We start from the raw sequence: 23,232 nt of genomic DNA, 5'->3' as shown, positions 1-23,232 counted from the left end.
TCGGCACACTGAAGGGTCCTGTTAGAGTGCCAAGGATGGTGCGGGGGCTACGTGACTGCCTCAGTACCCCACAGCCTCCTGCCCAGGCCCCACCCGAGAGAGGCCCCCTGTCTACCCCTCCTCTCTCCATTCCTATCCGAGGGATCCTGGCTGATCTCACGCAGGGGCTGTGTGTATTCTAAAGTCCGCGTAGGAGAGGCCTGGCAAGTGTAGCCAAATTTACCCTCAGAAACCCCTTAGGAAGGTCCCAGCCTGGACAACATGACGCCCCTCGATAAGCCCAACCAGCCAGCTTTTCCTGCAGTGCGGGGACAGGCACTTTCTTCAGCTGAGCACCAGTTGGCTTGCAGAGGCGCCGCATTGCTTAAAACACAGGAACCTTTGACGCTAAATTCACACGCAGGCCCAGCCGAGAGCCCGACGGCAGAGCCCTGGTGTCGCGGGCCTCCCCCCACACGCCCGCTTTGTGGGGCAGCGAGAATCAGCCTCACTATTTATGCTGTTGCCGGTTTTCTCTCTTTTCCTCCTTCCCTCCCTTCTTTCCTTCCTTCCCCCCCCCCCTTTTATTTGTCCTGATTGCTTCTAATCGAGCAGACGAAAGTCTGATACTCCTTTATGAGGGGCCACTAGCCATTCATCCCGAGCTGGACGCGGTCGTGACGGAGCCCCGCCTCGCAGGCAGCCGTCCCTTGGGCCAGGTGGCCTCAGCCGCCCCTGCGGATGGAGGACCTGCGTCTCTCCCCGCTCTGCCCATCCGCCCCCATCGCGTCTCGGGGAGCCCCGGAGGGCAGCTCTCCCCCTCCCCCATGAAGCCTTCCTGCATCTGCGACATCCCCAGCCCACCCAGTCGTTTGGGCGACGGGGTGCTTTCCAGGTGCCTCGCCTGCCCGGTTTGCCTAAAATGCTTGTGGCACCGGGAAGAGGAGTGACCGACTGAGCAGCAGTGACAGGGAAATGGCAGTGGCCCAGGCAGAACGGCGGGCGTGGCCTGCACCCCAGGCCTGTGGGTGGCACCTGGTGAAGCAATGGCGCAAGCCTAACGCGAAGTCCAAGTACACCGTCATTTATCCGCGTCTGGACCTGGTTTGGGGTTTTACCCGTGACAGAGGATTTGATTAACAAAGTTTACATTAGAACAAACTGCAGCCGGATCGAAGCATCAATGGGAAGCCCCAGCCGCCCCGATGTTGTCGTCTTGTTCTTTTACTCACCATTTCTTTCCAAGGCATTTTCTCTGAGTCTGATCATGGTGAGGTCATTCGCTCTCATTTATTTTAAGCGCCAGCCTGGCACGCCCAGCACGGCGGCTCTGTGAGGAGAGACTTTTGTGTTGAACGTGTTGTGTACCCTGGGATGTGGCCTTCTCCTAACCTATGGAATGAAATCACTGTGTCACTCCGCCAAGCAATGTTATCACTAGGTTTGGGCTCAAGTGGAATTTTTCCAGCCAAAGTCATATTCTAATAGACTGCTGATTGAAAAATAGCAGCAGGATTATTTGGTAAGGTTACCAGAAGCCAGTTCAAGGAAATCTGGGTCCTTAGAGGGGAGTTGCTAGCGGCTGTTTACCTATTGCTTGGGCTGTTTCTCTAGGGAAATCCAGGAATCGCATCTCACCAGCACAGGCTGACAAGTGAGTCTGTGATCTGTGCAAGGATTTCTTCCACTTCAGTAAAGCTGAGGCTGAGGCCACCTTCATGGCGACCTCCTCCCAATCTCCGTCTTTGCCCCATTTCCTTCTCGCTCTGGTCCCTCTCTCGGCTGCTCCCCTCTCCTTGCTATTGCCCCTTCGCCCTTTGGGTCTCCCTTCACCCTCCTTTCTTTGCTCCCTCTCTTTGTCATTTTTTCCCCTCTCTGGCCTCTCATTTACTGCTCTCGTTCTTTGTCCCACTCCCTTCCTCTCTCAATTGCTTTGTACTCAGGCCCATCTTCCTCATCCCACGTCTCCCCTTTCTCTCCACCGTGACCTCAGGCTTCCTAAGGGTAGGGTGAACCCCAGCCCACTTAGCTTGTCCCAGCGCCTGCAGGTGTTGGGCTGGTCTGATTCCACCTGTTCAGGACTCATCCGTTCATGCCACAAACACTCATCAAGCTCCACACAGATAGGAAATGAGATGGGTAATGAGAGAGGTGTCTCCCTCTGTCCCTGACCTGGGCTCAGCCCCAGGCTGGCCCCTAATTGGAAGCAGCAGATCCAGCCCCAGAGCCAGGGCCATCCCCAGTGCCAGCATTGCTCGGATTCCCCATGGTGCCAGTGGGGAAGGGGCCAAGCCACATAATTCATAGCCAGTGTGTGCCCTTCTGATGTGTCTGCCAAAATGTCACTGTTGTCCTCTAGGTGACAGCCAGTGCTCGCTGGTGAAGAGCCGCCTTATGATTTACTTCCTCCTGTTCACACTGTTCCTGAGAAGTTAAGAGAAGGCAGTGACCCTGCCTCTTTTAAAGAGCGGCTGGTGGCAATAGGCTGGTGGGCTCAAGAGCCTGCCAGCTCCTCACCCCAAATCTTAAAGTGCAAACCGCCAACCTGCTTCACACAGAGCAGCATGATTCCTAATATTAAACCATTCACTCGAGCAGCTTCTCCTCTGTCTAGGTGTCCTGTCCGTTTTTCACAGCCTGAGATGCCCATTCTTCTCAAAAAAAGACCATTTTACCTGCTAACAATGAAAACAACTGTGTCTGCCTGAAAAAGACACTAATGGTAACTCAACCTCCCCTTCTTTGCCGTTGACTCCCCCCTGCTCTATGAAGTGCTCACTCCTGGAGAGTTTCTGGACATGGAGCCCTGGCTGAGTAACTCACAGAGTCCTGGGACATAAAGTCAACGAGTCCCAAACCGAACTCACTTCCGAATGTTCTTCTACCCAGGACCCTTGACATTTGATCTCTTTGCATTTCTGCTCAATGTTTATTACTTTCCTCCCATCCCTCAAACCAAAGCCATCGCTGGGTAATTTCTTGTTTTAGAAAGTGACAAACAGAGCAGGCAGAGAAAACACTGTATATTTTGGACTAAAAATGAAATCATTAGGGTAAGTTTCTATTCTTGGCGACTGGAATTTAACTCTGGTTCTGATTAAGCTCAACAAAGATATTATATTCGATGTTTTCTTGTAAATGTATGAGGTGGTTTTCTAGTGCATGTCCATGAATGGAAATATTAACAGACCCCACTTGGCTCCATCAGCCTCAGGCTTGGTCTTCACACCCAAAAAGCCAACCAACAGAGAATCCCACCCCAGTCCAGAGTGAGCAGATCCTGTGTTGCCTGTGTGAGTCCCCCGCTTCCCAGATGGTCTCACAACTAAGAGTAAATCTGATCCAGAAAATGTATGAGAGTAAATGGAATAGCCACATTCCCATGTTTATAAGTTGCCCGGTAAGAAACAACTGCACATCCTAAGCATCTCTTCTGTGCTTACATTTCTGTCAGAAGAGTGGGTCTTTCAGGAATCTGCTTCTGGGTGGTTAGAGTATTTCAGGGAGGAGGGGCTGTGGTCTGTGGTTTCCCTCAAGGTTGTAAACGAGGAGGGTCTCATGGCAGATAAGTGGAGAAGTCAAGGTATATTATAATTAGAAAATCAGTACTGGATTCTAAAAAGAAATTAGTGAATTCAAGAATAGAAAACATTCAGAATCCTACGCATACACTTCACTATCCATAGCACAGAAGCAGAAATGAACCCTCGAAGGCAAAACCCCGAGGACTCTGGGGGGTGACGAGGAGTGGGCCGCGGAGCGGGGGGCCGGGGCTTCTTTCCATGCTCCCAGCCCCTGAGCAGGGTGACCTTGTCCTTCCCCACTGCTTGCTAAGTTGAAGTTTCTTACCTGTAAAATGGGGGTAATACTGACCTCAGAAGATTTTTAGTAAGTATTTTAAAAGAGAATATATAGAAAGCCCTCGGTATGGCATCTGGCACATAAAATACCATCAATGTTACTATTAGCGGTAGTAATTGTATTCACATCTCACCTGCAGTTTGTGCTAGGGAAGCACCTAACATATTTTAACACAGTACCTTACACTGAACTTCACACCTAAAATATAGGTAATTCTGTCCTACTCACTACCTCTCGGACAGCCCAAGGGAGCAGCCTAAGGGGGCTCTCTGGAGGATTTTTACCCCACCCGGCGCTTCCTCCCCGCAGGCTCAGGTTCAGGCTTCCAGGGTTGGCATACTCACCCTCAAGGCCCCAGAAGGGAGCAGCCCCCACTCAGTCTGAGCAAGTGGCTGAGAAAGAAGCAGGCCTCCTGGGACCGCTAGCAGATGGGTCCCTTTCCCTGCTGGGACAGACGGGCCAGGAGAGAGCCTGGCCTCTAACTCCCAGGGAACTCCCCTCTTTCAGGCGGGAGCCAATCGCTGCCACGGAGCCTGTGTAGTCAGAGGAGTGCCCCTTCCGGAGGCTGGGGGGGCTGTCCCTCCCTGCGGACCTTAGCACAAAGTCCACTTGTCTTCAGGGGTGAGGGCAGAAACGCTCAAAGGTGCCCTTATCCCTAACACGCTGCATCCGGCAACTGAAGCGTGCCTCGCTTTGGGGAGCCAAGGCTCATAGCTCCTTGGTTACTCCCTGGAGTGTGTGTGTCTATACACAATGTCCTTGTCACAGTCATAGATATTCCTCGTTGGAGATCATTGTATCAAGGTCTAACCTGAATAATGTTGTCATTTACACTACTGGAAATACAGAGTTAACCAAAAATAATCAGGAGAAAGAAAATAAAAAGTAGCTTCCAGAGTCAGTTCTAGAAAAGAGTATAACAGAATAAACACTGCTTTCCTGTATAGAGTGGCGATTAGACCCAGCTCAGTTAGGAGTTATGTGGACATAACAAGTCATCTAACTAGTCTGGAAGAAACCAAATGACCCCCCAGGCCTGCTGATTCTATTGACAGCCTAAGAGGAGGCCTTGGGGAACAGTGGCTAGACTTTTCTGACTCCAGGAAGTTCTTTAATCCTTTGGTTGTGATGGTAATGGTGGTGGTGATGGTGGTAATGGTGGTGGTGATGATAGTAATGGTGACGGTGGTGATGGTAGTAACAGTGATGGTGGTACTGAAGTTGGGAGTGGTAACGGTGATGGTAAAATGGTGCAAGTGGTGATGCTGGTGGTGGTAACAGGTGGTGATAGGATGGTGGTGGGGAGGAAGTGTTGGAGCAGATGGTGGTGATGGTGATGGTGAGGCAATGACGGGGATGGAGGTGAGAGTCATGGGGATGGAGGTGTGGTTGTTGGAGATAAAGCTGCCATGCTCCATGGATCTGAATAAGGCATATAAATGCTGGGTAGACTTGAGAAGTGGGCAGAGAGAGGTGGACACTTAGGTACTAGGACTCACTGAGCACAGCGCACAGAGCATTTGGTGGGCCTGGTCTTGCCATAACTACAACATGTGTCTTTTGAGGTGATTCCTCTTCGGGGACAGTGCAAACCAAACAGACGCACTTAGGCAAATATACATTGTTCTACCAGTAGTGGGTTTTTTTGGTTTTTGTTTGTTGAAATTTTTTTGTTTGTTTTATTTTTAAAGTTTTATTTATTTTTGTTTTCTATCCTAAAAATAGTTTGAATCTATATTTTAGGAATAAGGGAATCAGGTCCGTGAAATAAAAAGAAAAGTAGAAACAGTTACAAAGAAAGTTGAGGCTGCAAGTCCTGGGCACAGATAGGTGGACAGGATGCAGACAAAGAGGAGAGACCCTCTTACCCAGTAAACCAAAGTCGGGTTTGGGCAGAGCTTGGAAAGAACCAAGGTCAGTGCACAATCACACAGGATGGGTCGGTGCCCCGGGTGGGACAGACGGTGAGAGCTGGAGACGGCCCGGTGGCTGCGGCCCAGAGGGAGCTGGAGCGGTCAGTCAAGGCCCCTCCTTCCTGGGGACACAGGGGACACTCTAGACCGGACATGGTAGACCGAGTCCCTGGAAGGCCTTGGAGGTGAGCTCCCTTCACAGACAGAGGGCTGGTGCCAGCAGCTCGGCCGATCCACAAAGGACGAGCGAAGCGCCGGCAGATGGCTTTCATTACCACCGCGCAGCCTCCACCCTCCTCTGTCTGTGCTCTGCTTTGTTTCTCACTTTTTGTCATCTTTTCATGTGTTGTAACTAAACAATGAGGTGATTGCCACCCCAGCGGATTGCACAACATCACCAGCGGCTGCGCTGGAGCAGAGCTTCCTCCAAAGAAACCCTGGGCGAGCGAGGCAAGCGCGTGGGCCCCACGGAGGAGCCTGAGGCCCAGGGAGGCCTGCTGGGGGCTGGGAGCCAGGGGACTCTCCTGCAGTGAAATGCCACGTTGCCAAAGTGACGGGGGCTCACCCGGTTATCCAGGAATATAAGTGGGGCCACTTGTTACTCCCCAATATAACATGAAATAATGATTTCCTTTGAACAACCTGGTGCAGCTATGTGAAGAGTCTCCGATTTGTTCAGTAAACGTTCATTCAGGCAGCCCCATGGGTAGAAAAACACCTAAGAGCTCAGAAGTTAACCACCCAGCAGGTGCCGAAATGTGTCCCAAATCCGTGGATCAGAGCATAAATCCGACAGCGAGGACACCCCCCGTGCATTCCCTTGGAAGGCAGCAGTTGCCCTTTGCCAAGATGCCTTCCCTCTGGGGGTACCGGCAGGTTCTGGTGTTAACCAGAGAACACCGCGCTCCCCGAACTGCAGTTAGAGCGAGAGCTTCCTCTGTCTGCCTTCTACACGGCGGAAGAAAATGGATCATTTCAAAGGCAAATGTTTCCATTTCTTACTCAGCATCTTGTTGGCGAGTGATTGCGGATAATTGCGCTGCAGCTGCAGACCGAGCCTTGCACACGTGCTCAGATGGGGCCGCCGATCGTGTGCGCGGCCAGCCGCTGCAACAGCGACTGCGACGCAAGGCAGGACTCCTTCCTGCCAGGGACAGCCAGGCGGGGACGCGGGATGGACACCAGGCTTCACTCTCTGTGCTGCGCCCAGCCCGCCAGTGACTCCTGCCTGATTACAGCTGAATGTCTTTACTGATATTAATAAGATTAGCTAATATTCAAGTAGCACCAACAAGGTGCCAGGCACAGGGCTAAATAGTTATTCTATTTAATCTTCTCAATAACCCAATGTGGGAGGTAAAATTATTCTGATTTTTGAGTGGAGACATTGAGGCACAAAGAGGTTAAGTCACTTGCTAAAGGTCACCCAGCAACCAGCCCCAGGCCTTGAGCCTCAGTTGGATCATCTGTCAAGCGAAGCAACTGGACTGCAGAGTCATTGGTGCCCTTTCTCCACAGCTACAAGAGCCTCTAATTATGTAAAATAACAACTGAGATTCTGAAGTTAGTTTCTATTTGTCTGAATCTTCAACATCCAAATTTATCTCTTTAGAAGCAGCAGGGAGTGGCTGGTCTCGCTCTCTCTCTCTCTCTCAGTCTCTCTCCTCTCTGGTGATCGAGTAGGGAAACTGTCTGCCTCATATTTGAATGTCTAATTACCCACAGTGTTCTGGATCCCTAGAGACAGATGCACTCTGTGGGCTCTTATTAGCTCTGGAGTGAATTTCCTAGCACAGAGTTTTTCTTTGGTTCATGTCATGGTCAAGTAAAACCTTGACCAATAAAAAAGGAGAAACACTAGAAGACTGGGAATGTTTTGCAATACAATTCTATGAGACCCAAGTAACTTTAGAAGGGACAGCAGGCTTCCATCTCCCCTGAGCTTTCCTCCTGAGATAATAAAAGAGCTAGGTGGAACTCCTTGAAAGAAGCTTAAAGATGCCCGTCACATAGCCCTTCATGACAGTTAACCACCCTAATGACATTCCAACATTCCCCACCGGGCGTGTAGTCACTGTGTGGTGGGAGCCCATTTGGGACTGGGATAGTTTCAAAGCCATACACAGGGAGCAGGAGATACGGTGGCAGCTGTCACTCCAGAGTCGCGTGGAGTCCGAAGGCACCCGACATGGCCTTGGGACTCGGTTTCCCCCAGGGAGTTTGGTGCTGGCTACTATGGTCCATGTTTTCTTGGATGAAGGCTGGTTGAGGTGCACCAGCTTTTGCAGTGACACTAAAGTCCAGCTGCTCAAGCAGAAATGCCCCGACCTCATGGACATTTTTTAAAGTAAGAGTAGTATTTTACTGGGATCCTCATGTTTGAGTCTCATCGCTTGTCCTACAACCCTCTCTAATTGAAGGATGGACTGCCTGCCTTTTTAAAAGCTCGAGAACGGTGTGTCTGTTAAAGCAGGTTTTTTCCTGGTCTTTTTCAGGACTATGAATCTTTAGCTTGTCTGACTTTCTTAAATTACATCTGAATTGCATTATAGACTTATATATTGTAACATTGCTTGACCTATTGCTTGTAAAACATACCACACACTGAGAGGAAGAGGTTAGCCCAGGAAGAGCTGAGGACATTTAATCCTATAAAACAATAGAATAAAGAGCTTGGGTCTGAGTTCAGGTTCACTGGCAGCGTTTTGTTTTCATTCATGCACATGTTCCATCCCAGGGGTCACCCGAGGTCTGCACCGGGCTGGAGGCCTCAGTAGGTGCTGGCATTATTGGACACAAACTTTGACTCCAGCCAACCAGAGAGTCCCCTTTTTCCCCCAGCACTTCTGTCTGAGCTTAGTCCCAAATATGGGAACAACAGGCCGGGAGAGGCCACAAGCAGAGCTGAAATGGATCTCTTTCTTGTGGTTTAAAGATCAGCCAGTTGGAACCAAGGAGATGTTTTCTTAGAGTCGCAGAAAAGTTTGAGAAACTTTTGGATTGTTTTTGACACTCAAATGGAGATTCTAGATATATTACTAGAATTTACTAAGTTGATGGGCTATACCACAACTGCTATTTGGTAGTATATTCCTGCAAAAATATACGGCCCTCAGCTCTATAATAGAAGGTCGCTGTGTGTCTGATGTCTTATCTTTGACCACATTAATGCTGTGATTGCCCACACTATGGAAACCTCTCTGCGGTGTTGGCATCACACAGCTCACGCATCCAGTCAGGTAAATACCACAGACTGCGGCCCACCATGCACACTAGAATGTCACACACGCTCCTAGCAAATGCTCTGTGCTTTTGAAGCTCAAGGTCAACCAACCACGATGGTTTCTGCCTTGAGCTGCCTGACTCTCTTGGGAAATGCTGGGCAGGGTTTTGTAATTTATCCCAGAATCTCCAAGAGAGCCATAGGACCATTCCTTTTTTAGGGAAGTGTGGCAAGGCCCTTTAGAATTGTCAGCAGTGAAGCGTCCAGTGAAAAAGAATAGTGGCTTTGCTGAACCTTAATGTCTTCCTAAGTCCTTAGTGCCAGATGCACTATTTTCCTATTGGATGTGCCAAAACCACTAAATAGTTAAAACACATCAAATCATCTCAAAATGGCCAAAATTGAATTTTTTTCCCAAAAAAAGAGCTCCTACTCAGCAAACCTCACAGTCATAATCCATAATAGAAAACTTCTGATTAGGCTCAAAATTAGGAAAACAGACTTGCAAATGCGAAAGACTCCAACTATTGTCTTTGCGCTCAGGCTCAGAGTAAGAACTTAGAGAGGGGGGAGAATTAAGGGGAACAGTTACAGCAGTGAAAATCACAGCACAGCACCAACAATCATTATGACGCCCTCCACAACATGTTCTTAAGCTCAACATTTTTAGTGAGTTTTCCCAACGCACAGACCTCTAGCAGGTGGAAGCTGGGAGGAAGGAGACTGCACGTCGCAACAGCTGTTCTGGCGTCTCTGATGTAGTGTAAGCTGCTCTTGGGACCGGCCGTTGCTTCCGAGCACATGTGAAGGGTCATCCAAGAGGTCCTTTTGGGCAAGCATCCCCAAATCTTTTGTATTAAAAATGTCAGCCAATAATCCTTGGGCTTAATAATAAGCTAACCATAGTTCCAAACAACATTTTAAGTGGCATGCAAGGAGCAAAAAGAAAACCTTCCAATTCACAAATGTCAGCTACATCGAGACGGGGGGGGGGAGCATGAGAGACAGAGAGTCTGCAAGCTATGTTCTCACTCCTTGTTGCCTATAATATGACCACACCTGCACTTTACATTTGCTGAGCTATGTTAATTTCTTGATAATTTCTCTTAATTACTAGCTCATCAAAGCCAATGTCAAGTGTCCCATTCATCCTGTACAGCAGTGGTTCTCAGCCCTGGCTTTCCCTTGGGATCACCTTGGGAGCTTTGCAAAATACTGAGACCCAGGCAGCCTTCCAGACCAGTGAAATCAGAATCTCTGGAGGTGGACAGGTATCAGGAGCTCATACCCTGGTGATTCGGAATGTGACCAGGGTTGCTATAGAGGATTTGGGGGGGGGGGGGGGGGGGCAGCAGGAAGTGTAGGTAGAACTTTCCATGGAGTTCGAGCATGGAGGACTTTGGAGGATGCTGAATGAAGTTAGTAAGTCTGCCATAGCTGGGCTGAGGCCCTTCCCTCCTGATAACTACCAGCAGAGGCTCAGTTTCTTAAATTATATACTGATTGGATTTTGAACAATTTGCCACTGATCTAAGCTTCCTGGCTGAAATTGACCAAAATATCACTGAGACCTTAAGAGAGTGAAGGGGACACTGAGGCAAGCGTCAGCAGAGAGGGCCATATCAACAGGCTTCCCTCGGGGGTCTTCGGAAGAACCTCCAGCTCCAGCGGACTCCAGGCTGGTTGGTCAGGGGTCTGGGGGTGTGGGCTTTGGGAGCACGGCTGAGACACAGTGTTGACTGTGATGTGGAAGGGTATGGGCCAGCGGGCGGCCCACTGCAGTAGACTGACTCTGGGTTGGCACTCTCTCGGCCCTGGATCCCTCACCCCACAGGGGGGCTGCAGTTGGAGGTGGACCAGAGTGGGAGCCTCTAAAGCAGTGGTTCTCAAGCTTAGGTGTGCAGCAGAATCACTCGCAGGGATTAAAACACAGATTGCTACGTCTATTGAGGTCGTAAGAATTTGCATTTCTAACAAGTTCCGAGATATTTCTAATACTCCTATGACCCACACTTTGAGAATTGCTACTCTAAAGCATGAGACCTGGGACAGAGCAGTGCTGTCCAGGTCTAGAAGAAACACCCCAGACTTCAGTAGTATTCCTTCATGCCCTATAGGAAAGAACAGAACATGGTCCCAAGATGAGCTGGGATTTATTTGCACGCATGCATAAAAGTGTGAGAGCCATCTGATTATGTGATCACCTCATGAGAATAGACAGGGTTGTTTATCCCTAATATTTTTGTATTAGAAACTGGTAATATTGAAATCATATTTAACTTTAGAGCCCCAACATTTATTAACATGAGACTACAAACAATGACAGTAATATCTGTGAAAATCGCTTAGTGTTTCAGCGTTCTGGACAATGAACCGCTCTCTCCAGTAGCAAACTACCTATGCCTACACTGAATGAGAAAAAGCCAAAGGCTGGGAGGTGCCAGACAAGCCTCAGATACAGCACTCAGGCATCTAGATGTGCACGCCCCTGACATGCATCACGGCTGCTTGGCCCAGAGGTTGCGGATATGGGGGCTGGGACTCTTTCGTGGTTGGTCTACAGCTGATCCCCAAGAAAGCAGGTCTGCCTAGAGGTTGTAGTGTTTTTTTTATTTAGATTAAACTTCTCTCTTCTAATCATCCAAATTGATCCTGGCTTATAGTGGAATATCCAGAATATTTTTAGAGTCACTCTTACTTCCCTGGTTGTCCCGTAGATGAAAAGTGGAGGCTTTTTGTGTCACAGAGGAAGTTAGAGTCAGTGGACGGGCCATAGCAGTGAGCTCCACAAGCTCATAGGCACCTACTGCTGTATAAGGCCCAGCACATACTCCTCTCACCTGCCCCCCAAGCCCCCTATTAAATCACGTTGGGCCTCTGCCAGTTCTTGAATTCCGGGGCTCTGTGATGACGTTCCTGCCCCTCTTCCCTGATGAAACCCAATTCATCCTTAGGAACTCTGCGGAGCTGTGACTTCCTCTGGGAACATATGTCTCTGGCCAGATAAGGCTAAGTCCATATCACGTTCCCTACACAGTACGCTTACCACGCTGTGCTGGGCTTGCCTTTCCTCACCTCTGGATTATTTGCTCTTGGGAGCTCAGTGCCATGTCTATTCTTCATGTCCCTAGCACCTAACACAGTAGCTGTCACAGCGCCTTCAAGTTTAGTGTTTAAATAATGAAATAAATGAATTCCAGCATTGGAATGAGAGAAAGCATTCTTCAAGTGTGCAGGAGGGATGTGGGCTGGAAAGTGTTAACGCTCAGAGTCACAGATGACCAGGGCCGGAGGGGACATTGGCTATCGCCCCTGGCAGTTCCTCATCCCATGAAGGAGGCTCAGAGATCCTAGAGACGCTGAGTGATCCGCCCCAGAAGGAGAGCAAACTGGACCAGAATGAAGAGTCTATGGACTGAATCAGATCCTCTTTCCCACAAGTGCTGGAGCCAGGCCCTGTGATGCACCCCCCTACCCCGGGGACATGGCGTCCTCCCTCTCCTGTGCTAAGTCCAACCCAGAGAGGATGAAAATGCTCTTTGCCACAGACTCCAGCCTTTTTGTAGAATGTCTGAGTCAGTGCTCATCTCTAGGCCTGAACCCCAATTGAGTAGCAAGGTTTTCCTGGTCCTTCTGGAGCAAAAAAGGGTATTTTGAGCAAAGTGGGTAAGAAAGAGGAAAGGAAACTCCCCAGTTCTTAAATTCATGATTTCTAGCAGCCCCTCCTACCTCCCTGTCCTCAGCTCCTCTACGTGAGGAACCTGGGGCCATGGTGTCTTCACTGATATTTGCTTCTGCAGCACAAAATGAGAGGGAGCCAAAGGAAATAACTGATGGGGGCCCACGCTGGAAAAAGACACGATGGAGAAAAGAGTTTGGGGGTTGGAAAGAATATAATCAGGAAAGAAAACGACGTCATTCTAGAATGTCTTCTTTTGGGAGGCTACCGTACCCTACAAGTTCTGCAGCAGACACAATAGTTTATTCATTCACTCACTCACTCACTAAAAACTATGTCACATAACTCTCCTGCTGAAATCCTTCCACTCCCTCTCCATTTCCCTTAGGATAAAGCCGTGGTTCCCAGCCACGTCCCTGCAGCCTGGCTCCTTCCACCTCATTCCAACTCATTTCCTAGGGCTCTTCCCTACCTGCTCGGCAACTTTGACTTGTTTCTGCCTCAGGGCCTTTGCACTTGCCATTCCTTCTGCCTGAAATGCTCTCTCCCTCATTCCTTCTCATCCTTCAGATGTCAACTTGAAGGCCACTTCCTCAGAGAACCCTTCCCTGAGGACACTGTCTGCAGTAGCCCCCCCACACCCTGCACTTGCCCTCTGTCATCACACCCACTTATTTCTTTCATGGCATAGGAAGAAACTGAAGGTAATCTGTGTACGTGCACAAGGCTGTAAGCTCCATGAGAGCAGCGACCGTGGCCATCTTACAGCAGTGTCCCCAGCACCTAAACTAGTGCTTGGCACATAGTAGGTGCTCAGGAAATATTGTTGAATAAATGAATGAAGCACCTGTGTATATGAGGATTATACAAGTGAGAAAACAGAAACTTTCCATTGCTTCTAGGAACTACAACTTAAAACAGTAGCATTTTTTCCTAATCATATGATCTCTATAGCTTCGGATTCCTGGAATTTGATTTTTGGCTTGGTCTACAGATTTCTATCCTGTAAGAGCTCTTTGTTATGTGTCAAGTGGTCAGGTTGTCTGGATTTTCATCAAAACACCAATTCATTCTCAGGTGTCAGGACTTTTCCTCTGTATGTTATCTTAGGCTGGCCCAGAGTTGGGCCAACTACATCTGCGTGTGTGTAATGTACAGAATAATATCCATTTTGATGCTGGATTGGGGTCTGTTGGAGCAGGACTCTGGTGTGGTCCTGGAAGCACCCATGCTGGGTGTCAGACCAGGCACAGACTGTGTCCAGACAGGCACCAAGAGCGTTGGCACAAGAGTGAAAGGCAGATGCCACCTTGGGTCTGTGCAAGGTCAGCCCCTGGCAGTTTGAGTGGCTGTGCTCTAGCTCCTTCCTGAGCCCTAAAGCTGGTAAAATCCCAGAACTCAGGGAAATAGGGTTTGTCCTGTTGGCACATCCCTCCTCTCCTGCCTGGGGTATAGTTCTCGTTCTCTAGAGAATGTGGCTAAGTGCCCATCTAATGCCAGCTCTTTCCCCTCACAGAGTCCTGGCCCGTGGTTGCGCAGTCCAGGTGGCTGGATGGCATGCTGGACCCAAGCTCAGCTCAGCGTCCGGGCCCAATAACGGCTTTTCCAAGGAAGCAGCTTTCCGTCCTGGCCACACTGAGGTGAGCACCTGGGTTACCAAGGTTCCTGGCTCTGGAGCTGCCAGGACAGCTAAAAACAAGCCCCAGGCTAAGGAAGGGGCATTGGATCCAACTGCTGACCACAGGGCTCCATCACATGTGACTCTCCTAGCCCATCTGGGAGAGGAAGTCCCTCATGCTCTCAGGCTGGCACCATGGCTTCCAGGGACATGCTAGGAGTCCGAGCCGCCCACCCACTGAAGTAACAGGACGCAGGGCCTCAGTCTGTGTTCTGAGAATCTCAGGACACAGGGTACCAGTCAGACCCTCCACACAGCTCCTGGTCTGGCCGAGCAGGCAGCCCTGGGAGGTGGAAGGTCCTTGGTTTCTGCCATGCCCTTGGCCATGGAGTGGAGCGTGGGGAGAGCTCCGGATCTGGGGGCAGAGGCCAGGCTCTGAGTCCCAGTCCCTCCAGGTGAGTGCCCATGGTCAGGTTACTCTTACTGTGCCCATTTCCTCCTCTGTAATATGGGGGTTATAAGGCTACCCCCCAGGCTTGTGTGACGGTTAGTGAGAAAACTGTTCCCAATAGATGATAATAGGACCTCACCTCATTCATTTTAAGATGTGTCTCTAAGAATGAGGGCCAGTAGATCCTGTTTCCATTCTGTCCTGGAGCGGCCAATAAATCTACAGGTGCCTGCACCTGCTGTGCTTTCTGGCTGCTTATTCCCATCATGGGCATTTTAAGTGCTTTGGGATCAAGTTTATACAAGGCCCAGAAACCTGATAAACTAGATTTTAAAATAATTAAATATCCAAATGGTACCTGGCTTTGTGGCCTAAGGATGGTAAGACTTATAGTCTGTTAAAAGGAATTTTCACTTTGATGTTGGGGGTTCAGTAAACACAGCCCAGGACCTATCAATTAAAACATGTGTGGAGCCTCAGGCCTCTGTCCCCTGGACAGTGCTGAGCCCACCTGTGGAGCCTGCCACTCACTAACTGCAAAACCCCAGGTCACTTAGCCTCTCAATGCCCATTTCTCTGCTCTGTAAAGTTCAACGATTGAACTAGATTAGTGGTTCTCAAAATGTGGTCCTGCAAGACCAGCAGCATCAGTGTCACCTGGGAACTTGTGAGAAATGCAGATTCTGGGGCCCCACCCCAGGCCTACTAAGTCAGAAACCGGGGGTGGGGCCCAGCAGTCTGTAGTGTAACAAACCCTCCAGGTGTTTCCCATGCCCTGCGCCTCTGGACTTGAGAATCCTGACACCTCTCCCAGTCCATGCGGCACCCTGGGGAATGCGAGCAGGGGCGCTGGATTCTCTCCTGTCAGTGCCTTTCTCCGCTGCAGCCTCGGGGCTACCTCCCTGGGGAGCTGAGGAGCCACAGAATCCTTCCCACACTCCGCACAGACCCCGATAACCAAGAGTGTCTGAATCTACAACCAAAGACAGCAGCCAGTTTACATTTACAGCAGAGGCCAAGTGTAAAGCAAAACGTGACCCCCGATCCGCTGTCATAATGTGGCGAGGGAGAGGGGGGAGAAGCCTGGATTTCTTCAGCCACAAGAATTTCCTCTCTCGCTCACGCTCAGGGACCCTGGCACTCTGATCCCATCTCTGGCCGGAGAATCACTGAGAGCTCCTGGCACCACTCTCTGGAGGCTAGAATGATCTTACTCCCCTCTGCAGTGCACCTCCAGGGGCAGGCTGCCAAGCCTCCCAGTACCACCAGCCCTCCTATTGGGGCCAATCGCTTAGCTCCGTCCAGATGAGACCAAAATCTGTGTGAAGATCATCATTCACCTGGTGCAGGAAATTTCTCTTACTACTGAAGTGTGTGAGCTACTGGAAATTAGCTCCAGAAGGTACCCCTGGCCCAGGAGAGGGCAAGAGAGTAGGGCAGGCTGTTAGTAGCTGGATAAAAGGCCCCAGTGGGTCCCCCCACTGTTAGTCATTTATCTCCCACTCTGGAAGGAGCAGGACAATTTCGGAACATTCACACATTACACAGAACATGTTCCTTCCTGTGAGACCCTAATTGCATCTTCACCAGCTATTCATTCAGCTCACAGAGCTCCGTTTGGTGAAGCCCTGGTGAGGACTGTCATTACTTCAAAGGTTGTTTTTAAAAATAATTAAATGAAAATCCTCCTGGGTTCACTTCAACCAAGGAAAGAATATTCTTTGGTAATCTGTGTGTTGTGCATTGTATCACTAGGATAGAAAACACTCATTTTTTTCTTTTTCTTTTTTATCTACTGATGATTTTTTAAAAGAAAGACTTTTTAATTTAAAAAAATTATAGGGGCACACTATTATAAATCAAATAAACATTTTTTTAAAACAGCACCTTTTCATCTGAAACTCACATGAGAAATATAGTTGCAATATTTTCAAATCTTACCGACGCAATCTATCCACGATGCAAATCTGCACTGTGATTAAATACCACCAGGTACCACATGCTATATCCTGCTAATGAACTAAGAAGTAGCATTAGCCTGTCAGAGCCTTGCGAAGGCAGCTCAGCAGAGTAGAAAACTTTATACAGGCAGACCTCGTTTTATTGTGCTTCGCTTTATTGCACTTTACAGATATCGCATTTTCATCAATATTGAGACAAGAACTTCCACCCACAAAATATTACGACTTGCTGAATGAAGGCTCAGATGATGGTTAGCATTTTATAGCAATGAAGTAGTTTTAAATTAAGGTGTGTACATTGTATTTTTAGACATAATGCCATTGCACACTTCCTGGACTGTAGTATAGTGTAAACATAACTTTTATATGCACTGGGAAACAAAAAAAATGTGTGTTACTTTACTGCAATATTTGCTCAATCGTGGTGTTCTGAAGCTAAACCTGCACTATCTCCGAGGTATGCCTGTAATTGCTTAAACTCAAAGAAGGTCAGAGTTGGGAGCTGCCTTAAACACCACCACTCAGATGGAGAAATTAAGGCGTGCAGAAGGAGGGGGGCTTGTCACACACTCACTGATTCTCAGAGGTGGAGCTCCCTGTGAGTGCCAGGCCACCTGCACACAACAAAGATGAACAGGGCGTTTTTGTGCCTTCGGGGAGCTTGCCCTCTGGAAGGGAAGATTAGAGAGAGCACAGCCGTAGTAGAGAGGCCGAAGGAAATGCTTTTAGAAATGGAGAAGGGAGATTGCTTATCTCTTTGGGAACAGGAAGAGCTCCCCGGTGGAGGTGGCATTTTAGCTGGGTATTGAAGGACAACAGGAGTCCAACCAGCCAAGGTGGAGAGCAGAACAGACAGAGGAAGGAGCAGGGGAGTATGCCTCCTACAGAAGAGTCTGAAGGGGCCCGTGGTGGGGAAGCACGAGCGGGCGCCCCTGGAGCTCTGCTTACCTGGAGCGCAAAATGCGTGAGGGCGGGGAGGTGGGCAGGCCTGAGGGCCCGGCTGAGCAGCCCCTGGCTCAGGAGGCAGCCCGCTCGCCACTGGGGCCTTCGAGCGGGCTGATGTGATCCGAGCCGGGCTTTAAGAGGTCGAGGGGGCGGCCAGGGACAGGAGGCACTGGAAGAGAGAGAGGGTCCAGGACATCGGTTGGGGACTGCGCCTTGACCTGAACCAGGAGCACAGAAGTGGGATATTACAGTTTCAAGAGATGCTGCTGAAGCAGAACCAAAAGGGCTGAATGGAGTCGCGGAGGAAAGAGCGGAGTCCGGGGCGAGCCGAGGTCTGGGCTGGTGAGAGGCCGGGAAGCGGGCCTGGCCAGAGCAACGGGAGCACACGGAGCAACACGCCCAGCAGGAGGGGGAGCGGCGCTCGCGGGAGGCTGTGGCTGTGCACGGCTTCGTGGAGCGGCAAGGGGCCCCCAGTGGGGCGCTCTGAGTGAAGAGGAGGAAGGGGTGACGATCCTACAAAGGGCTGTTTCAGATGACTTGCTTTTAAAATGTCGGTATCCACGCGGAGTTGCCCATCAGGAGGCTGGAGGTCAGAACCAGCTTCCAAGAGAGCAGATCCTGGTCCAGGCATCAGCTGCACAGAAATTAAAGGGGAGCCCTGAGAAGAGGGACTGGAGCCAAAGGGGGGACTGGAGAGAGGTGGGAGCCCTTGGAAATGGGGAGCAGGCAGCAAGGTGGCCCTTATTACCATCAAAACCCTGCATTGTCGTCGTTTTTTCACTCCCCTGTCCAAGTTCTAAGTGTTACTAATTTGGATAGAATGGGATGCGTATCAGTTTCATGTCTTCTCCCTTCATCTACCTAATGAGAGCGATCGCGTAACTAAGAAGCAGAGAGAAACGAAACATGAAAAGGAACAAAAGTAGAAGTGGCCTTTTAGTTGGGTGAATTCCCGGCCACCTGACCGATGAGCTAACAGCTGGCTGGCCAGGGGTCGGCACGGTCCGGAGCGGCCAGGAGCCCAGATGTGCCCCCCACCCCTGCGTGGCCGGCTGGAGCAGACACAAACACTTTCAAAGTAACCAGAGAGAAGAATGTGACAGTCATTCTTGGTGTCTCACCAAAGAGCTCTTTGCAGCTGCAGAAAAGCACGGCACTGAGGCGAATGCATCCCTTTAAAACATTAGGGACGCTGTGTCTGGCCGTACGCACGAAATCCAAAAGAAACCGTGAACCGTGGCGGAAAGAAGGCAGATGGGGATCTTTCCTGGCCGCCCCCAGTCACTCTTTCACCCATTCTCCTTAGAGCTGTTGAGAACCTACTACGTGCCGGGCACTGCACATGGCCCTGGAAATGCTTAAATGTAAATGACACGGCTTCTGTGGAGCTCTTGGGGAGACAGGCATGTAAATGGTTACCCTCAGCGCTAGGAGAGAGGACAGGGTTATGCAGGGGGACAAGGGAGGTGCACACCCAGGGATGGAGCGCTTAGCTGCTGCGACACAGCTCTGTCCTCCAGGCACAGCCAGTAGGGACACAGGGTCAAAGCATTGCGCTCTGAAAGCAGCCTGATAGAGGTAAAACGAGGGGCTACGACAAGACGGGGGTGGAGTGAGCTCAGGGGTGAATGAGCAGCAGGATAGCTGAAGAAGTCAAAGTCAGGATATGAGAGTGACTCAGTTAACTAAGATTTTATGAGCGTCTAATTAATCCTATCAACAGCCTGGAGAAATGGTGTTTATTGCCCGCTTTTATCAATTAGGAAACAGGCTCAGAAAGATTCGGGACTTCCTCTTGTTAACAAGTAGCTGAGCTAGGAATCCAAACAAGGTTTTCTAACCCCAGATCCAATGCAGAGTTCCCTCCACTACACTGATTTAGTAGGAGAGAAAACACACACACACTTCTGAAGCTGAGAATGGAAAGAGATCACTTTTGATTGGGGTGATCCGAGGACGCCCCAAGATAAAGATGGTACTGGTGCCAGGCTGGACTAGTGGGCAGCGAGCAGAATAACCCGTGGGCGTGGGGGGAGAGATGGGGGAAGGGAGAGAATCAGAAGTTTGAACACTCTCTACAGGGGTTGCTCTAAGCCTATTAAGAGGACCTGGAGAAGCTTCACAGAGGAGGTGGCATTTTGTATGAATCTATGGGTGTGAACAGGAGCTCACCAGAAGTCAGCTCAAGAACAGAGCTGGTTCCACAGCTACTTGACCCGGAGGGTGGGGGTAGGGTGGCCACTGGCTCATGCTCAAGAGGGGCTTGCACTGCCTCTTGGAGACAGATAGACTATGCCATTTGGTTTATACTCATATAAGAACAAACAATAAAAAGAAAAGGCATTTTGGAGAATGAAAGAAAGTGAGAGAGGAAGGAGAGGAATGGAAGGGTGGACTCGCTCAGCAAAGGACCAGGTTTGGATCCTATTCTGTTCCAGTGTTTGTCGGCGACCTGAGGCCTGGTCGTTGATTTTCTGTGTGTGAACAAGAGAGGACAAATCCTAACCTAACTCACAGAGCAGTGAGAAATTAGAAGTGCACATGCTTGAAAAGTTTCACAGCACGCAAAGAGGAGACGCTATCAGTATCACGTCATATGGGAGGCTGCTGGCCGACCAGCTGGACTGGCCAAGAGGGACTCAGAGCCATTCAGCTTGTGTCAAACGTGGTGCTTTGTGGATTCGTAAGTTCAGAGCCACGGGATCTCAGTGCTGGCCCAGTGCTGCGGCTCTGAAGAGGTGTGTGTTCGTGCCAAGGCTTCCATATGTGTCCCAGGCGGCCCTTCCCGCTGCCATCCCCGGGAGTCAGGCTGTTGGGCAGGACTCAGTGCTGGGGAGAGGAGTCCAAGTCAGCCCCTGCCTCCCCAGCACGCACGGGTGCACACACTGGCCCGCTCTCGCTGCACACACAGGCCTGCTCGCAGCTGCACACACAAGCCTGCCCTCGCTGCACACACAGGCCAGCCCTCGCTGCACACACTGGCCCGCTCTCGCTGCACACACAGGCCAGCCCTCGCTGCACACACTGGCCCGCTCTCGCTGCACACACAGGCCTGCCCTCACTGCACACACAGGCCAGCCCTCGCTGCACACACAGGCCTGCCCTCGCTGCACACACAGGCCAGCCCTCGCTGCACACACAGGCCAGCCCTCGCTGCACACACAGGCCTGCCCTCGCTGCACACACAGGCCTGCCCTCGCTGCACACACAGGCCAGCCCTCGCTGCACACACAGGCCTGCCCTCGCTGCACACACAGGCCAGCCCTCGCTGCACACACAGGCCTGCCCTCGCTGCACACACAGGCCAGCCCTCGCTGCACACACAGGCCTGCCCTCGCTGCACACACAGGCCTGCCCTCGCTGCACACACAGGCCAGCCCTCACTGCACACACAGGCCTGCCCTCGCTGCACACACAGGCCTGCCCTCGCTGCACACACAGGCCTGCCCTCGCTGCACACACAGGCCTGCTCACAGCTGCACACACAGGCCTGCTCACAGCTGCACACACAGGCCTGCTCGCGGCTGCCTCCAGCTCCAGGGATTCTGTGAGGGATGCGGCTCTGAAGAGTTCATACCAGGCCACAGGGCAGGCAGAATTTCAGGGCCTCTGTCCCTTCCTGGAAAAGCCCATCCCTTAGAGGGGTGACCATATATCCGGCGTCTGAGCCAGTCCTGTTTATGCCTGTTGCCCCAGTATCATTGTTGCACACACACACCTCTTCCCTCTCAAAGGTGTCCCGGTTTGAAGGGTAATTTCCAGGCTCACCGTGCCCGTAGACGTCCACGTGAAACCTCTCTGCGATCCTCTCGGGGGGCCGACTCTGAGCGACCCAGACGCTGTCTCTGTACAGTGCCCTCCGTGAATAACCCTCGTTTCTGCTTCCTCTCAGGTGCATAGCGTAATGTCCATGTTGTTCTACACTCTGATCACAGCTCTTCTGATCGGCACCCAGGCAGAACCACAGGCAGAGAGCGATGTCCCAGCAGGGCACCCCATCCCCCAAGCCCACTGGACTAACCTCCAGCACTCCCTCGACACAGCCCTCCGCCAAGTCCGCAGCACCCGGGCCCCGGCGATAGCTGCCAGGGTGGCAGGGAGGACCAGCAACATCACTGTGGACCCCAAACTTTTTAAAAAGCGGCGACTGTGTTCACCCCGCGTGCTGTTCAGCACGCAGCCGCCGCCTGTCGCCGCGGACACCCAGCACCCTGACTTGGAGGCTGGTGGTGCCACCTCCTTCAACAGGACTCACAGGAGCAAGCGATCCACGTCCCACCCCATCTTCCACAGGGGGGAGTTCTCAGTGTGCGACAGCATCAGCGTGTGGGTGGGGGACAAGACCACGGCCACGGACATCAAGGGCAAGGAGGTGATGGTGCTGGGGGAGGTGAACATTAACAACAGCGTGTTCAAACAGTACTTTTTTGAGACCAAGTGCCGGGCCCCCAATCCTGTGGACAGCGGGTGCCGGGGCATCGATGCCAAGCACTGGAACTCGTACTGTACCACGACGCACACGTTCGTCAAGGCGCTGACCATGGACGACAAGCAGGCCGCCTGGCGGTTTATCCGGATAGACACGGCCTGTGTGTGCGTGCTCAGCAGGAAGGCCGGGAGGAGAGCCTGACTGCACACCAGCCCCGCCCGCCCCGCTCCCCGCTCCCCTCCGCACTCTCCTGGGCCCCTCCCTACCTCAACCTGTAAATTATTTTAAATTATAAGAACTGCATGGTAATTTATAGTTTATCATTATTTATTAAATTTTTGGAAGCATCCCGTGTGCTGGCACGCCAGTCATTTTCCCCAGGGTGACCGTCTGCAAGTCTGGGGTGGGCGCAGGGGGAACTGTCCACAGCAGCCCCTGGCTCCCCTGCAGGCCCGCCTGTAACCCTCAGCCCACCCCAGCCGGCACTGCAGCTTCAGGGAAGGCTAACTGGTCTCAGATATTAGCCTACACCGGGCCTGATTAGGAAGGGAAGTCTGCTGGACCACAACTTTGTTCTGCGTTCCGGACCCAAAGCTACCTAACCCTGGATTACCTGCCCCCCCCCCCCAGCCTGGACGCATGTGCCTTGATTGCTCCACTTGGGAAGTTTGTGGGGCCTCATCAGGAGGCTGTGTCCTGGGGGCACCCACTCACTTTGTAGGCCAAGGACTTGTGAGGCTGGCTCGCTTCTAGGGCAAGATCTGCAAAAAAGCTGAAAAGCTATCTGGCAGAGTTGCAATAAAATAATCACCATGAGGCTCGTCACGGTGGATCTGCTTTCATGTTAAGATTGCCTTAGTACCGATGGCTGGCCCTCCAGTTTACTCTTCAGTGGCCGTCTACAGAAAGACTTCATCCCCCGAGGACATATCGGGGCCTCCAACACTCTTGCTACCCACTGACGGCCTCACAGCAACTTCCAGTATCAGCCTATATTCAGGGGAGCCAGGGACCTGCCCCGAAAAATCTTGAAAATGTTTAATTCTAGTTGGGTGATTTCCACAAGTGTCCAAAGGTGGGCAGTGTCATGGGACCCTCGGAGGAAAGGTGGAGGTAGAAAAGACAAAGGTAATGGAGTGAAAGCCAACACAAATGAGCCGGGCGAGGCGGGCC

The 23,232-nt window shown here is 51.1% G+C and overlaps 1 protein-coding gene across 1 annotated transcript; it reads left to right on the top strand.

Moving 5' to 3' along the window:
* Window positions 1-14,212: 14,212 nt before the first annotated feature.
* Window positions 14,213-22,359, top strand: NGF (nerve growth factor). The gene is made up of 2 exons (XM_016223299.2): window positions 14,213-14,295; window positions 21,523-22,359. Exon 2 carries the CDS (start codon window positions 21,535-21,537, stop codon window positions 22,258-22,260), a length of 726 nt encoding a protein of 241 aa, XP_016078785.2. The 5' UTR covers window positions 14,213-14,295; window positions 21,523-21,534; the 3' UTR covers window positions 22,261-22,359.
* Window positions 22,360-23,232: the final 873 nt, after the last annotated feature.

Source organism: Miniopterus natalensis, chromosome 19, assembly GCF_054644295.1.
Source record: "Miniopterus natalensis isolate mMinNat1 chromosome 19, mMinNat1.hap1, whole genome shotgun sequence".
NCBI lineage: Eukaryota > Metazoa > Chordata > Mammalia > Chiroptera > Miniopteridae > Miniopterus > Miniopterus natalensis.
This window is presented reverse-complemented; position numbering and strand designations above follow the sequence as displayed.